Here is an 18,692-nt window from a genome sequence, read left to right on the forward strand (position 1 = left end):
AGAATTTACTGATGAGAAACAAAAATATTTTGAATAAAGTATCTAAGGAGAGAATGAGAGTTAATACTTTAATGAGAAGGAATTTAATGAAGTGAAAATTAATAATACTTTAAATTATATTTTTACCCTCATAGTTTTTTTTTAGTCAAAAAAATTTCACAATGCTCGCTTATTTAATGTGCCTTAAATATAAGATTTAATGAAAGGAAATGGGAGTAAATACCTTAATATAGAACTTAATAATGAAGAATTTAATAAATTTAATAAAAGTAGTAGTTCAAATTATATTTTTTGCACTTAAAATAAAGAAAGAACAATTTAAAAAATAAGGGTATTTTATTAAAAAAATCCTTAATTCTTATCCACACACTTTTAATAGTATACTTATGTATGTATGTGTAAATTGAGACAGATTTGCGAGCTTTCAAACCAAACTTTTTATTGGTCGAGTTCATGTTCACATAACTAATTGAACTTACCTCAACGTTGGAAGTAGATTTGAGTTCAATTAGAATATAAATCAAACTCAAGCCCAAACTATTCAATTAGAGCTCAAATTGATCGCAGTCAGCTAGGAACACAATGTTAGATAAAGGAGAAAGGAAAGGAGATGCCATCCGACATGGCTAATTTTGTTTTAATATATAGTAATAGATTATTTAAAACTATAAACTCAAAAATCTGATTTAATCTAATCCATCCCTGGGGTGCAGGCAGGATGGCGGTCCTGTCTATCCCCTTTTCATGGGTATTAATCCTGGTCTATGATCACCCCACCCGATTCACAACATGGCTTAAACAGCGACCCAAAGACATTATACAAGGAAAAAAAGAAAAAAACAAATAAGCTCCAAATTGATCACCCACACACAAATACAGCCGCACATCTGAAACATCTCTCTCATGGTCGGTAGGGTGGGGGTGGCAATCAGTGCTTGAGGAAATTGCAAAAGAGATACAAGCAATAGTAATACCAACTAACTCAGGAGAATGAGGATGAAAATGGTATATGGAAGGGAGGAAGAATTGGATGAAAGAAATAGAAAATTTAGCAATTTACTAGCTACCATCCAAAAATTAGAGAGAGACTCCATAACAAATGGATCCATTGTGACCCCGATTGAGGGTCATATGTTCATGCATTGCCAAAAATGGCTAGGCAAGCAAGGGCCCTACTATATATCAGAATGTCTTCCAACACCTACTCAACTAAATGCTCAATCAATAATACTAAAAATGTGGGAAGAAATTAAAAATAAAAAATTGGACAAATGGTAACAAAAGCATTCCGAAACATGAAGGAATACATTAAAGCCTAGGAAAGACTAGGGAAGGCCCAATCCAAAATTTATACTAGAATATGGATCCATTGGACCCCCCGCCTGAGGAAAATGGAGTCAAAATAATTTTTGACGCCTCAAAAGATGAGGAAAACAACAATTCCTTTGGCTGCCTCCCAATCCTAAGGGAACATAACGCTGTGTTCGGTTTATGGGAATATTTTGCTGGGATAGGAAAAGCAAAGAGAAAATGGGTGAAAATTTTTTGTGTTCCATTGTTTGGATGCAAAAGGTAAAATAGTGGGAAAATCAACCCTAGTAATTATTATTAATTAATTAGTTCGTAATATTGATATTATTTTATATTTTACTACTATTAATGATTGATCATTAATATTTTAATGAAGTAATTTTATAATTAATTAATATTGAATTAATGATTAATTAAGAATTAATATTTTAAAATTTATTTTATCAAAATTTACTGTGAATTAATTAATACTTTTTATTATTAATTAGATTAAAAACAAAATCCTTATTTATTTATTTATTTATTTATTCATTAATTACTTAGTTAATTAATTACGTTAATTATTAATTAGTTAATAATACTTTTATTATTAATTATTTTAGTTAACTAATTACTTAGTTAATTTTATATTTTATTAGTTTATAAGTTATTATTAATATTATATTTTACTAATACCCATAACTTAATTAATAATTTTAATATTTTAACATTAATTATTCACAAATTATTAAATTATTTTTCATTGATAATTTTTATTTTAATTTTTAATTAAATTATTAATTATAAAACCATTAATTAATTGTTAAATATTTTGTTGGTAATTATTAATTAATTAATAATATTTTCTGATTTATTATTTTTATTGTTAATTAATTAATCGTTAACATTAATTAATATTTTATTTTTTATTAATTTATATTATATTTTCTTAATACTTATGACTTAAGTACTAGTCCCATTGGAATCTTATTAGTGATAGTGGTTGAAACGAGAGAATGCCTTGAACTCATAAATTAGAAATCATGATAGGAGCGGGGAAGGTAATCATTGAAGAAGACTCGAGGACAACAATTGACGCCATAGATACGCTAACGAATCTATGTCTATATATTAAAGTGCAGTGTGCCAAGCTGGCACTTTCTTTCCCTATGGTTTATTCTCAAAACCACTCCTCTTTTCTGGCTTCTTTTAAAGTCATTTATCTTTTTTTCTGTTTTTTTTTTTAATTTTCTATAATAAGCATATTTGTATTAAATTATCGGTAAAGATTAATTATATTGAAATTGAGATATTAAAGGATATATTATTGCACTAAATAGTTTACTTCCATTTATATTCAATTTGAAAATAATAAAAATTAATTAACCATAATAAAAATAACTTAGTAAGTTACTTAAATAACCATAATAAAATATATTTATTAATATAACAAAAAGAATTTAATAAATAAATGGAATATTATAAATTAAAAACGAATATCAATTTAAAATTAATATAATACTAATACAAAATTATCTAACAATTATTAGTTTTATAATTAAATTTTATTAATTTAAAACCAACTTAAGTTCCACTAAAAAGTAAAAATTTATATAGTTAATTAAATTTCACACAGAATTCAAATTTAATAAAAACTTAATATACTTAAATAAATTCATTTTTTACTAATTTCAAAAATTAATAAAAAATATTAGTTTTAAACATAGTTTAATTACTTTAAAATCAATATAAATTTGATATAAAAATCAGGAAAATTAAAAAAACCTCCTTGGGTTTTCTAATAATCCTATGAAACTCCTGAGTGTTTTGACCTTAACAACCCCCCTATTGTATTGAAAAAGTGTAAATACCTTCCTTTTGTGAGGATTTCAAATAAAAGACGTTGTAATGCATTAATTTTTCTTCACTTCAACCTTTTTACATTTGTCTAAAGAGAGCAAAGAGAATTATTCTTTGAAAGTTGTCTAACAAAATAGATTAGTGGAGGGTAAAGTTGAAATTTTAAATTATGTATAATAATGCATTAACAATGATAAGGGTATTTTGGTAATTTTAGATGCCGAAGAGCTAAGGGAAAGGAGGTATTTTCACTTTTTTCTCAAAACTTATAGGGAAGGCCTTTGTTAGGGTCAAAACACAAAGGCAGTTTATAGAATTGTTATAAAGGGATTTTTTTATAATTTTACCTAAAAATAATACATAAATAATAATAAACCAATAAAAATCAATAAAATATATATTCCAAAAAATAATAAAAATTAGGATTAAGATACAAAAAATAATACAAATTTATCTAGAGAATAAAAAATTGGTCACTCTCACTATAGTGCAATTTAGATTGTGATCAGATATACATGGACACCATTTAATTGGAAATGTCATGGAACTCCATCTTCAATTTTGCTGATAAATAAAGTCCATGCATTGCACGGGTCTTGATTAGTAATAGATAAATGCAAAAGGATCACAAGTGAAGGTGGCTGTGAGGCTCTGAGATGGTATACAATTACATTCATAGAAAAGACAACCAGGCTGCAGATTGGTTAGCAAATGAAGGTCATAAGGGGGTATTTTTTCACATTGGGTGTAAATCTATGTCATTGTATCAAAAAAATAAAAAACAGGATAACTTGATAATTGCAAACACCTCTGCTAAAATTTCAAGCATGATTGCAAACACCTACCGATTTGAGGTGTTATTAATATTATCATCTTGAACAATGTTGCCACTTGAGCACTTCCCATAAAAACATGCTTGCGTGATCCAGCGTCCAAACGAGCATTTAAGCCAGATAATTGATGTAGAGATGTCTCGCATCACGAGACAGTTGTCATTTTTTTTTTTATTTTTTTTTGTATTTGGCTCCAAAAAACAAAATTTTTGTATTTTAAGCGATTACTCCCACGGTTCAAAACACACAACTCCGAGGTGGCTCCGTTCCGTAGAGTCAATAACGGAGAAAGAAGCAAGAAGAGTGACGTGCCTACGGCCAAATGCTCCCTCAGTCCCTCTCAATCTGAGAGGCTCGTTTTACACCATAGCCAACATTCAATTTTCTTTCACGCGCGCCCTCTCTTCTCTCCACCAAATTACAACTCTGGAGTCTGGACAAACCTCTATACCTCCATTAAAGACCGATATTAAATGAGAGAGAGAAAGAAGATCTCGTATTTCTATTGTTTTGAACATTTTTGACTGACACATTAAAAAAATTCTGACATGGGTTTCTATGAACTCCGCTCGTCTCCACGTGTATTCTGGGAGAGAGAGAGAGTCTTTTTGAGTTTTTTTCCCCAGAGGAAACTTTCGTCGGTTGCGTTTTGTTACTTAAGGAGCGAGCGGTTGAGTGCCGACTGCCGAGAGAGCACTCATTGTGAGAGAAAAGTTGTCTGAACTCTGAAGAACTCCGTTTCGTGTTTTGGCTTTTGAGGAAAAAGTGGGATTTACATTGAGTAATGAAGACTTTTGGGTCCTGGGTTCTTGTTACATTGACTGGAATAGCATTGATGTTCTTCGCCTTCACCAGCAGCTCCGCCTATGGTATCTCTCTCTCTCTCTCTCTCTCTCTCTCTCTCTCTGATGTTCCCTTTCCATGTATATTGGACTGGTATTAAATAGAAAGCTTTCACCTTGTTGGCTAGTTCTACTAAGAGAATGTTTTTAGTTGATTGGATTGGAGTTTCTTTGGTACTACTTCATTGGAGTCGTCTGCTATAGCCTTTTGTTTTATTGTTGCCTACTTCTGATTGAATCTCATTTCTGATTTGCTTCCGTATTAAGCTGCGGTTTTGAGAAGGAAAATGGTGAGGTTAGCTTGGATGCCTGAGAACAAGCTGGGGGAACTATTACTTACCCTGCATTTAGACCGATAAGGGGAGATTCCAAATAGACCCACCTCCATGAAAACGTAAAATTTTATTCTCTATGAGGTTCCAGTGCTCAACTTTCTGCATTTAGCTATTTGATACCTCTTATGTAATTTCTGAATTCAAAACTGCTGAAACAACAGTTGTTGAGTTTTTGTATGTGTTTGTGTGTTCTGCATTTACCTATTTGGCGCCTCTTATGTAAGTTCTGAATTCAGAACTGCTGAAACAACAGTTATTAAGTTTGTGTGTGTGTGTGTGTGAGAGAGAGAGAGAGAGAGGGAGAGAGAGAGAGGAAGGAGGTTGTGTAATTCCTGTTTTGCATAATTTCATAATTATCTGGTTATTGATCTGTGAAGGAAAATTAGATTACTCTTTTATTATCTTTCCCCCTTCTTCTAATCGTTTTCGGTGTTTACATGCAATTTCTGGTTACAGAGTACCACCTCAAACTTTCAAAGCAAAGTATAACCCAAGAAAGGTACATGGGACTATGGGAGTTGAGATCCTCTAGTAAGCTCTGGTGAACCAAAAGGGATGGCATTTATCCCACTTTGGTCGGGGAATCAATTTTGTATGCGAGTGGATACGTGCGTGAGATGATTTAGTAGCTAAAACCTTTGAGTAAACTACTTATACCAACCCTTGGGGTTTCATTGCCACCCCTCGAGTTTACTTAGGGGATGTTTGGAACCGTGGCCGTTTTTCAAAAAAACAGTGCCACGTCGGATCCACATAGGCATTTCAACAAATGCCCATGTATCTCATTGTTTGGTTCAGCTGATTGTTAAAAAATCAGGCATGCCTCGAAAATCGGGACCCCACCGATGAATTTGGCTTTTCATGCATCGGTGAACTGTTTCCCCCAACGGTTGACTGATGTGTATCCTATGTGGTGCTTACCTGTTAGCACATACATGAAAAACGATGATGAAAATCACCTTACCAAACAGTATATTTTTGCTCACTGCCTACATGGCAGAAGCGTTTTTTGTGAAAAACGGGTCTTGGAAGCATGGGCGTTTTTTCTTGAAAATTGGTCCCAAAAGCACCCACGCTTCCAAACACCACGTTAATAACTTTACCCACTTCGACCACAAAACTACAGTGGTTTGCTTATGGAAAAGACAGAAATATACATTTTACCAAAGTGCTTTTAACAATGAAATACTAGTTTTTGCCTCTAAAATATATTTTAAAATTTACAAGCACTAATTACTGTTTTGTATATCAAGATTTTATTTTATTTTTCTTGAATCTGTATTCAATTGTTTGTTCACACTTTAACTGGTGGAAAAATTTTGTCCCTTCAAGAAGTATAAATGATACAATATACAAGAAAGTGCCAAATAAAAGGTAAAATAGACCTAAAGTTTTTAATGTCAACCGAAATCTTTCTGTCACTAAAACTAAAAGGGGTTAGTAAATTAAAAGGTAAACCCAATGAGAGGTACTAGTATTTGACCAAAACCTCAGGGGAGGTATAAGTAATTTACCTTTGCATTGCAAGAAAATGTGCTATCATGGTTGATGGTAGAGAAATGCCCACTGAAGCTTCAGTAGAGGATACAGATTTGGTATATGAAATGTGCTTGTATTATGGGTCTGCATCCAGAAGGGCTGTGCATAATGAAATTGGTCGTGTTCTGGAGCATTGGTTCATTTCTTGGGCTTTAGGAACAAGAACTGATTGATGTGGGGGGCTGGGGGGTCCTATGGTCCTGAGTTCTGTAACTTCACTTACATGGTTTTCTATGTTCTCAATGTCCCCTAATTCAAGTGTGTATGGTTTTAGTATATACAACTTTTTAAGGAGTTCTAATCACAGTTTCAGTAACCACCAGTATCTATCAAGCCATTAAGTAATGTGATGCAAATGATTTCAGAATTTGGCAAGAGTTCTATTCTTCATTATAAAAATAAGTTTCAGTAAGCTAATCACATATAGCTGTATCGCTGACGTTCATCTTCAACAAATTCTACTCCCATGAGGTTTGAATGTTCATATATAGTAGAGGCTATAGCAGCCTAAACCAAAGTTTTTGTCTTTTTGAATCCTCTATGGGAACAAGGTGATAACAGGGAAGTCAAAGCCACTGTATGTACTATGGAGAGACAGAGGTGAACTCATAAAATTGTCCTTGAGGGGCCAGTGTACAGAAAAGTAAAGTGCCTTCATGTGTGTTTGTGTGCATACGGGGTGAGCATGGGGGTGGTCCCCTTCTTCTGCCCGTGCAGAGAAGAACATGAACTTGACTCCTTAAATGAAGGGCCATTGCCCAACAATGGACCTGGTATATTGGGTCTAGGGAAGGGTACACTGGATATGAACATCCTTGTCTTTGACCCTTGACTTAAATGATCTATCTAAATATTTTGCTGGACCTCTGAAAGAAAACCCAATATAACTGACAGTTATGGATCTTGATGAATTGGTTGAATATATAAATAAATTCAAGGCTCACCAAATATTTTATAGCTGTTGATTATGATTTTTGGTGAATTGGTTGAATACATAAACAAATTGTCTACAACTACTACATGAAATACTACCATCCATTTTATATTCACTGTATAAAATATCTAGTGCATGGCAAGTGACATTCATAAATATATATCTGTTACAGTGAGCTGCACACTTGCTCATGGTCACTAATTTGAGTGGATATTGAAGCAAAGTAGCGTGTTGTAATTGAGTCAATGAAATAGTATTCTAAACTTTTGTTTTGATCTTAGTTCAGGAGATCACCTTTATCTCTTTATGGTTTATGAGCTGAAACTAGTTTTAGTGGAAATCTTGGGGCAGGTGCAAATTTTAGTTTCTTTTGGGTTGCTAATCTCTTTCTATAATTGGTATCCTATAAATGTCATTGGAAACTGGAAACCTACAAGTTACATTCTTGAGTAAGAGTTTGCACTTCTCAATTCTGGCGCTGATTGAAGACTTGCCATTTTTCTTTTATATAAAACTAGAACCATCACTTTTTCCAATGTGATTATTACCACCTGTTAATAACACCGTAGCCCCACTGTTTATACTCCATTAGACAAGTTCCATTGTTTTCCATTCAAAGTATCTAAAAACTCCTTTTGAATCTATGTTTAACCAGAGACAAAAAATATTCTCCTTTTTTCTTTCATCTAAAAGCAGAACTACCACATTTTCATAATGTGATAAATGACCATATTAATAGTGCCATCTCTCCTGTCCTCTCTTCTCCTTTATTGGATGCGAACTGCTATTGTCTACTTCCTTTTCTCCTCCACTAAAAACTCCCTGTGAATCTATTATTCAAGGAACCCCCAGAATATCATCTGCCTTCAATTCCTCTTTACCTGAATCCAACCAAAATTTAAAACCGCACAAGGCAAAAATCTCCCATCTTTGGATGCCCCCTTTGAGTTGTCATGGTTGAGTCCATGCTCAGTGGGGGAGATTGTGCTTGTGGCCTGGTCCTTTGCCTTCACTTCCATTTTTGTAACTGAATCTAACCAAAATTTAAAAGCTACAACATGCAAAAGTTCCCATCTTTGGATGCTCCCTCTGAGTTGTCATGGTTGAGTGCATGCTCAATTGTAGATGGTGCTTGTGCCTGATCCTGAGGTCATAAACCATTCTGAGGTCATGGTTGAGTTCTAAAACTTGGTATGTGGTATTATGCTATGAAATTACAATTCATACCATTTCTTGTCTTGACTCACCCTATTTACCAAGTCCACTAAGGCTGCACTGAAATCCAGGTAAGGTCTCACCAAGCCATGGGGATACTATGATGGTGTTTTCATCTTACAGGAAATTGAAGGTAAATATTTCAGTCTATTTTGGCTAAAAAGGCCATAGATCTGCATTTTTTCATTAAATAATATGCCATTGGGAATTTTTTTGCTGATTTAGATATGGCTCTTTTTTCAGGATGAAAACTATAGTCCAAGCAAGAGGAAAAACTTGGGAAATTTGAACCTGGAAGATTATGGTCATCTTGATCCGCCTCCAAGTTCAAGTTCAAGGGAGACTATAAAATCTGGACCAATTGAGTATGGAACTCCTGTTATTCCATATATTCCAAAGCGAGCACCCCCAAGTCCTCCAAAGGGCAATATGTCTCCTTAACCCACTTAGAACATCCTGGATTCTCGAATGACCTGAGATCATTCCACACCAGTGGATATGCTTAAGCTAAATAATATAGTAGCATAATATTTAGGTGATTTAGCACTAGCAGTTTCTTTTATCAAGCTTTACATAGTCTGTATGCAGGAGATTATCAATATATGTGGTGATCCTTTTCCTCTTTATTTAATATATATTATTTTTTTCCAGTTGATGGCCTGCCTGGCATGTAAATTTTCCAGTTGATGATGACCCTCTGAAATTCAAGGGATCATCATCATTGTTGTTCTCATCTCTATCGTTTTGATCATTACATCCTCTCATCATCTTGAGTTTAATTTTTTTTTAATGAGTAAATATGTATTTTATTAAAATTCAGATTGTAATCAGTTTATACAACTTGATGATGGGACTGATGATCCCCTTTCATCACTCTATTCACCCCTCATTACAGTGTAGCCCAAAATAAGTGCTGTCTCAAAGCCCTTGTTTTGTTAATCCATCAGCTAGCCCATTTGCACTTCTCCACTTCCCCGTGGCTGCTATTTGTTGCCCATGAAATTACTACTTTTGAGTCCCCTTCCACTTCAACATGTCTGCATCCTAGTTGTTTGGCTAGCTTTAACCCTTGTAGTAATGCCAATAGTTCAGCCTTCAGCGAGTTTCTATTGCTGATTGGTCCTGAGAACATACCCAATATCCTCCTGTCAGAGTTTCTTAATACTCCTATTCCTGAGATGCCTGGATTTCCATATGAGCACCCATCAAAATTCATCTTTACTTTACTGCCTTCAGGTGGTTTTCACTCCAGCCTTACTCTCAAAGATTGAGCTACTTCGGATCATGTTCTTAGAATATCTGCGACTTAAAAGACTTGAAAGCAGTCCAAGGGTTTTACCCAATGGGCTACTTTCACCTAGATACATTTCAACACCTTACAATAAGCCTCCTTCTGAACTTCTTTTTGACAAATAAGCCTCTTTCTGAACATTACATATTCGCATCCTATGGTGCTTTCTTTTGTTGCATGAAACTGCACATTGGTCATAGCAAAAGTTAAGGAGTCTGGTGCTGAAAGTCGTTGTTTATGTCCAATGGCTTTCCAATGGAGTCAGATGTTCATAGTTAGTCAATCATGAAAACTACTGTACCTTGTGCACAAAACAGATCATAGCCACACACCAGCAGCAGCAAACTGTTTACCAGAAAATAGTTCTGGCTTGTTCATCATGGTTAAGGATGGTTGCAGGTAATAATCTGTTTGTTCTGCTTTCAAAAAAATATCTATCTGTTCATGGGCACTGCAAAAATTTGTCCATTCTTAATAGGTAAATGGGGATAAGCAGATACTGACCAATTACATTATTGAATGCACAAATATACAGCAGCTACAATCTGTGGTATCCAATAGCCTCTGGCATCATCTTCAGCACACACACCCACAAAGCGAGAGAACTCGCAGCAACATTGTTTAGGAGTGTGGGCTTCAGTGTCTCGAGGGGAATCCAGGCCAGGCGTCTGTTATTTTAGTCTTGGGCTTGTTCCAACCATAGAAGAATGTCTCAATGTCAGCCAGGCTGCTGGTGGAGTTTTGCAGAACTTCTTGGGCCAGAAACTGGGTTAGACTGTAGATTCATCTGGGTTCCTCCTAAGCCCAGCCCACCAGAGTCACATGACAGTAAATAATCCCACTGCTGAATGCTTAACACTCTTGCTCATTGAACCAAATATCTCGGGTTGGGCTTGGGCCTCTTTTTCGGTTTAACTTGGTATCAAACTTATTTCATTTATACCATAGTTGAAACATCCTCCATTTCGTGGTTAGAGGCCTAGAGGGGGTTCTACCAGTATCAGTATTTCCTAAACAAAGACCAAATCTATGGCCCTATTTTTACCCTAAAGCTGTGTTTGGTTTGAAGGAAAAGGTAGGGAAAGGAAGGGAAGGGCAGGGAAACCTATACCTTTCCCTTCCTTTCCTTACATTTTTCTTAAAACCAAACATAGCATAAATATCTCCAGAAAATGTTTACCATGTATCCCTGATTTCTCTTCGTCCCTGTTGCATTATCACACTGTCCGCCTTGTAAGTTGTAATTGTCATAACAGCAACGTCTAACTACTTATGTTCAGAACTAACATCTAATCTTCTACAAATTAAAGCTCTCACCTACTCGAAAAGGGAAGCGAAATAAAATAAGAGAATATAAACCAAAGAAGTGCATTACCTATTGCACCAACCTCCCCCACTTGATTTGCAGAATAGAGAAGATTTCTTTCCCCTAAAGCTATTCCCATTAGCCCTCCAAATTTCTTTCCAAACATCAATAAATCCTTTCAACATTGAATTCACAGAGTACTTGAAACTCCTCCATCAATTCACACCCCACCCAGTGGAATTCTCATATAAGCTCATTTTCTTCTCTATGACTCTACGTTCTCATCAATAGGAAATAGGGTGGGTCATTGTGGGGCCGGAGTTTTTTCCACTCAGTCTCGGTCTTAATTGGTCACAATCTTCTCTTTGGTGGGATTGATAGTGGAAAGGTGAAGCAAAGCCATAAAGACAGGGGGAGGGAGAGGGGGTCCAAGACAAAATCATTAATATCCCTAGTTTCTAATAGCTTTTAGCGTGGCTACCGTACCTGGTTAACAAACACTACTTAATAGGCGTGTCTACTTTAAGACCAAATATGACCTGGAGTATCTCTCAAGTGACAAAGATTTAGAGAGAAGTCCCAACCATCATTATTTGTTAACAAAGCCATCGCTTAACTGAACAGCATCCTTAATTCCTTATTTTACTTATTTCTCAAATTGACCTGCAACGTCCCACCATGACTCACCTCGGGCCCAAGTGTCTAGTACTTTGTTATTTTCATGTTTATTTGTTCAATCAGTTAATTAAGCTCACTGGCCATTTTATGGTTAATAAACGGCACCTGATTTGAGCCCCACCACCATCTCCACCCACTGTTACGTTTCAACAGAATTCTCTCCCAGGTGGGTTGATTATTATTTTTTATGTCTTCAAAGTTCAAACCCATTAACCCAGCCAAAGTATTAAAAATAAATAAAGCAATTGTGTTGTGGCTTTCAGTCAGTACAAACTATTTAATAATTAATAATTAATACAGCAGCTCCATCTGAAGGAGAGTTGGGGGAGAGGAAGGGGGGGTGGTCAATAAGATTTTATTCTCCTTGTTACAAGTAAAGCAAAACTGATTCATTATCCATGCAAAATTACAAAGCAATTAAAGCTCCCAAGGTCCCAACTCATAAACACTCCAAAAGAAGTTAATTGCTTTTGGCCTTCTGGCATCTTACTGTTTGTCCTTTTTTTATTGTATTTTGGTTGGGGCGGAGGGCAGACTCCTTTTCATATTTGAAGTAACCAAACATTCATCGAACATTACTTGGGCAAATAAATACATATATTAACCCAGACTGAGATGAATCCGGAAAATAACTTCTCATTCAATCTGGTGGTGTATACATGAATATTGCAATATCTCTTTCCCTTTGGCTCAATTTGGAAAGAATATAAATACAAATATATAGAATATAAATACATACAAAATAATATAAAATACAATATTTTGCACTCTACACTCCTTCCAAATGGAGCTTTTGTTCACTAAACAAGTTGCTTCTGCTTTCCAACCGCTGCCATGAACTTTCCAACAAATGTAAGCATTAAAAAATCAAACAGCAGAAATGCACATGCTTTTATTGACATAGGAGTAGGACCTGTCTACATATTTATTATAAAGATCTAAGATTGATGCTCCATTCTGTAATCTGTATACGTTCACTCGTTAACTCATTATCTTATTGTTCTTCTGAGTTCTCTCATTATTATGTTGGGCTGTTCTGATATAAAAAATGGTTCGGGTCTGGTATAAAAACTAGTACATTTGCTTAGGAAACTAATGCATATATATATATATATATATATATTTTTTTTTTTTTCATCCTATTCGCATAGTAATCTTTCTTAACTACAGGATCACCATTTTGGTCTGTAAATCTTCTTTGACCCCTTTGTCTTCCCTTAAATTGTTCAACCAATTTTGAGTTATTTGGTGCATTTCCGGATTTTACCGCCCTCCCTGGATTCAGACCCATCTGGTCTTAGGGTTCAAAGTATCGATACTATAACATAGTGGCAGTATCATATCGGTACTTAGAAATACACAAAATTCTTTTTTTTATTTTTTTTTTCAAATTTTGGTTTTTTGGAAAGTTAAAAATAAATTATTTTAATTAAAAAATATGGGGTTCCAAAACACCTGTAAGCATATCATTTTTAAAAGATACGATACAATACGCCCAATACACTGCCTTAAAAAACTGACATTGGAAGAAAAGGTGATCTTGAGGCCCGAGTTCCTTTTGACTTAAAAACGCATTCTTTTCTCCTTTGCAATATCCCTTCACCACGGCTTCTCTTTCTCCATTGTTGGAACTTGGAAGGCCTCCCCAAAATCCAAATACAGCTTCCATGAGTCAGACTTCTTTGTGCACATTGTTTGTTTGTAGTACCTTGTTTTGTTTCAATATATCGAGGTAATAAAAATCGTGCCTTCACATTTTCTCTCTGGTTGATGGATCAATTTCAGAGCCCACCAGCCGGCCTATTAGTGTAACTGAATGGATGTTACCTATTATTTCTATTCCTTTGTGAGAACTTTGTTGTTCACCCCTTTTAATTTGTCTTAATATAAAATGGAAAAAGAAAACAAAGTTGTCGGTAAAAACAAGTGAAAATATATTTGACTCAAATATTTCATCCTGAATTTTTTCTGCATCTTCTTTTGGCAGCTAAAGAAATAATTACCAAGCAGTCGCACTCAAGTTACAAGCCAACCCCTTTAGTCAAACTGATCTTGGGTATACAATTAAAGTATAGCTGTATAGGCACTAGTTGTTATTGGGTCTTAACTTAAACATCTGGTTGTTAAGAGAGAGAGAGAGAGAGCTCTACTTTCCTATTTATCTTTTCTTTTTTTGGAGGGGGGTTGTTAAACCAATTGCAAAGGGAACCAAGTCCACATCTACATAACTGAAGTATCCCTGGTTAGGCCCATTTTATGCTCTAATTGTAAAGGAGGATGCAAGCATGAACCGATGGAATAGTGACCAACCACCTTGAGAAGAGATCATGTACGTTGGTAATGCATAGGAGAAATCACATGGAATGGGACCCAAACAGAAAAGCGTGGAGCATTTTACATTTACAAGAAGGCAAGGCAGAAGAAAAACCCCATCGAAAGCAATGGAAAAGTGAAGAGAGAGATAGAGAATGGGGATTGGGCATTGGGGAGAGAGAGAGAGAGAGACGGAATATGACGCGTCATCCTAGTCCTAGAAAGGAAGGGCTTAGCTTAGCTTGCAAATAATAAGTATCAGAGCTGCTCCTTCACCTTTGTGGTATTTGGTTTTTTTCTTTCGTTTTTGGGAGCTTGGGCTTCTCGCATTTGCCTAACACCACCCAGATGGAATACTCTAGTTGAGACTTCTCCAGAAGCAAGCAGCTAGCTAGATCTCTACCTCTCTCATGCCTTTGCTGATCAGGTAATTATTTCACCTACTCTCATGTTTCCTCCACTCTCTTTCTCTCCCTCTCTTATGTTAAATGATTGTTTATCGTTATGTCTGGTTTCCTGACTTTCCTCCTCCCCTGGAGATGTTTAGTTCGCCTACTTCTCTTATAGGATTGAAAACCCTGAACATTAGACTTCAATTTTAATGCAATTCCAACGCCTTTGCCTTTTCCCTTCTTTCCTTGATTGTGTGTACAAGAAATTTAGAATGAAAAGAATCTGCAGAAGGAAAAGTCAATTTAGTTTTTCCATTGGCTTCTAATGCTCAATCTCAAATGTTTGAGAGGGTCTCATCCGAAACATCCATTTCAAAAAATCTTTTTTTATCTAAAAACAATTCCAGATAGGATTTAAAAATTGATTTCTAAGATAAAGAGCATCTCAATATCAACAAACAAAGAAAAATACATGGGTGCCCAATTATTCAATGCATAACTGATAAAAAGGCTTTGAACATCACAATTAAAATTAAGAAGAAAACTTAGGGTTGGAAATTGAAAATTGTTTTTAAAGATGATAGAGTGATCTTTATCAAATAATTTTTGAATGTGGTTCTTCTATTTACAAAACACCAATTGGCCAGTGGGTAAGGTTTCTTGGATCAAATCCCACCTATACCTAGGTTGGGGGTTATAGATCTGGAGAATGGGCCACCCCAGATGTGTAGCCCCATGGAGCAAAAAAGAAAAAAAATAAAAAAAATATAATTCCTCAATTTCAAATGATGTTCAAATGAAAATACTTCCAAAAGGATTGATAAAATTCAAGGTCAATTCTTTTAAAAGGCCCAAAAGAAGGCAATGGGGCATCTGTAAGACAAGTTAGAAAAAGGCTTTACAAAGTAATGACTTTTATTTTTGGGAAAATCACTAAAAAGCCCTAGAGTTTCTAAAAAATCTATAAAAAGTATTTTTCCTTGTGTTAATGCTTTTGTATTTGAATTTGAGGGAAAATCAAGTATTTTATTGATTATTTAAAATGAGAAATAGAACAAATTGAGTCATCCGTTGTTAATTTTGAATTATACAAAAGGATAAAAATGGAATTCTTTTATGCTTCTTAAATAACTACACAACATGTTTGATTTTTTTTTTATATCTCACAATGTATCACAATGCGTCTAAATAGACATCAATAAATTACAGAATTTAATGAGTTGTAATTGAAATTACATAAAGTATTTAGTTGGACAAATTTAAATACTCTAAACTTGGAGTTACATGTTGATTTGTAGATGAATTACAAATTACTTGGAATCTATAAGAAGTGGAAATAGATCTTTAAGGCTCTAGACTTTTTCTTGACTTAAAATACCCCTCTCCCTCTCTATTATGAAGATATAAATTGTAAATTAAATATTATTTTTCATTTCATTCTATTCTCTCTCATTAGGTCTCATATTTAAGGTTAACTTCCATTCTCCCTCATAGAATCGCATGTTTAATATATTTTTGTTTCTCGTCATAAAAACTAATGTATGAAAAATCAACTTGGAAATAAAACCACTTTTTGATTATGATAAATAAGAAGAATTTTTATGAATAATAGAAGTGGAATACAAAATTTAAAACTTCCTTAGTAATAAAACCACTATCATGTTTGTTAAATGATGGAAATGGAATACAAAAATTATGAAAAAAAAGAAATTAATGTCTATTCCATCACCCTACTAAACAAATCTAATGATTCAATGATTTGATTAGCTAGGCCGCCATGTTATTAGTCAAGCCAATGCTTTTTTACAAATAAGCAATTTGGTAGAAAATGAACCTAAAATCCTGATCAAGTAACTATTCAATTAATTTGATCGATCTCTAGGCAAGTAATGCTTCAATTAGCACAATATATTGAAAATATAGATATAAGCTATAAAGTAAGAAGATTTGATACAAGTCTTTAAGCTGGAAGGCAAAAAATCACCATTATATATATATATATATATATATATATATATATATATATATATAATTGAAAATATAGACATTTTTTTGCCTAAATAAAATAAAAAGTATTAAAAAATACTAACCCTATACTTAGTATGGGGTCATTCTCTAATATTCTATTAATATAGAGGCAAAGCACAAATGGGTGGCCACTCACTCAGTTGGTCATTTTTTGGCTTGTTGGATTTGGCCTCGTTAGATAGTTTATCAGGAGCATCTTAAACAGTTCAACCAGAGTTGAATGTTCATTATGCCCTCCTAACTCTCAAACAAGAGGGTGGGATCATACACATCATCTCCAACCCCAACTTTAAAACAAATCCCCATCCCCAACCTGATCCCTATGGAGTACCCAATAGGGAAAATTCTCATCCCCTTATCGGCCCAAAATAGATAGTTGGAAAAAGGCCAATGCTAACGTGGGAAGAAAGGGATGGGTTTGAATTGCAAACTTTCTTTTTTTTTTTTTTTGTGAGCATGTTTTAGTTTTACTAGTAAATATGCAAGTGCTTTGAATTGCGAAACAATACAGGGTTGGATTATCCATGATTCGACCCATGCATACCTTCTTCCTAACTCAAATGTTGAGACACATCATCTAACGATGGGTGAGATGTTCAATATGTTGGTCCCATCTCTTGGCTCAATGCATTAAACTTCATCGTCACTCCACTAGTATGCATGTCCATTTCCATCTCCTACATTTCTTATTATTTTTCTTCTTCTACATTTTCAATAGTTTTTTGAGTATTTATTTACAGTAGTATCACAACCAATTTACAATAATGTGACAACCGAACATCCAACCACCAGCAATCACCCGGAAGTCTTCGCAAGTGGCTGACTATTGATAGTGATCGTCTGGGGCTGGTTGTCATCCCGACCACCGACAAGTGGTCGACTATTAATGAATCATCCCGACCACCGGCAATCACCTAGAAGTGATCGTCTGTGGCTGGTTGTCATCTACATTAAATTTATATCTTGAAAATGGTTTATTAATAACTATAAAAAACAAAGCATTTAAAGACTGTAAAAATAGGGCATGTATTGTGAACTGATAAACTAACTGGATTGAGGTAGATAATCTACTAAAACTGATTCCCGATTTTGTTCCAGAACGCCGATGAAGTTTGATGCAGCAGCTCTTGTTTCTCATATGCAAATTTGTTAAATTGACAGTTTTTGCAAAATGAGTAAATTGCAGAGGCTGCAAAATCGTTGAATTGAAAGTTTCTACAAAATGAGTAAATTGTCGATAATATTGGTTGTTAGTTGCTCAAACTTCTTCTTTTTTTTTTTTTTTGAAATTCAAGTGGTATGGGGTTTTAGTTTGTTGAGATTTAAGTACGTGGCCTATTAACTTAATTGAATAAAATTTTATGGCCGCATGTCTGAATGGGGGAGGCTTCAACTTGACTACCTTCCTTCCTTCCTTTTAATATATAGAAAATAGATATTTAGGCCCAAGCCCAAAGCCCAACTAAGAAAGTTGGGTAAAAAGATTTTTTTTTTACTCAACAATAAAACTAATATATTTATATTAACCACCTCAAAACCCGAAAATACCGAATGATCTCACTATGGCTTCTCAAGAGAAGGGGAATAAAGAAAAAATATGTATTATATATTTATTATTATATAAGACATTATCAAGTTGGGCTTGGGCTCGACTTGGGCTTTTTGAGAAAACCCAAGCCCGACTTAAAAAAAAGTTAGGCCTAGTGTTTTGGACTCAACAATAAAACTAATATATTTATATTAAACCACCTCAAAACCTAAAAATACTGAATGATCTCACTATGGCTTCTCAAGAGAAGGGGAATAAAGAAAAAATATGTATTATATATTTTTTAT

The 18,692-nt window shown here is 34.4% G+C and overlaps 2 protein-coding genes across 3 annotated transcripts in view; both read left to right on the top strand.

Annotated features, from left to right (window-relative positions):
- The first annotated feature begins 4,227 nt into the window (after positions 1-4,227).
- LOC148877359 (uncharacterized) lies at positions 4,228-9,498 on the top strand. Of its 2 annotated transcripts, none has more exons than XM_088985566.1 (3): positions 4,228-4,852; positions 8,920-8,981; positions 9,092-9,498. In XM_088985566.1, the coding sequence occupies exons 1-3, from the start codon at positions 4,768-4,770 to the stop codon at positions 9,287-9,289; spliced, it is 345 nt and encodes a 114-aa protein (XP_088841692.1). In that variant the 5' UTR covers positions 4,228-4,767; the 3' UTR covers positions 9,290-9,498. The 2 variants fall into 2 exon arrangements, with proteins under 2 accessions (XP_088841692.1, XP_088841684.1); XM_088985558.1 differs by having other exon boundaries at positions 4,399-4,852; positions 9,074-9,498.
- A 5,082-nt stretch (positions 9,499-14,580) lies between these two features.
- QWRF2 (QWRF motif protein (DUF566)) overlaps positions 14,581-18,692 on the top strand; it is a 34,673-nt gene continuing 30,561 nt past the window's right edge. The window contains exon 1 of the mRNA XM_088985587.1: positions 14,581-14,863. The gene's annotated coding sequence lies outside the window, so the exon portion shown is untranslated. The remainder of the gene's footprint in view (positions 14,864-18,692) is intronic.

This window comes from Nelumbo lutea, chromosome 1 (genome assembly GCF_056320005.1).
Source record: "Nelumbo lutea isolate HS-2025 chromosome 1, American lotus-T2T, whole genome shotgun sequence".
NCBI lineage: Eukaryota > Viridiplantae > Streptophyta > Magnoliopsida > Proteales > Nelumbonaceae > Nelumbo > Nelumbo lutea.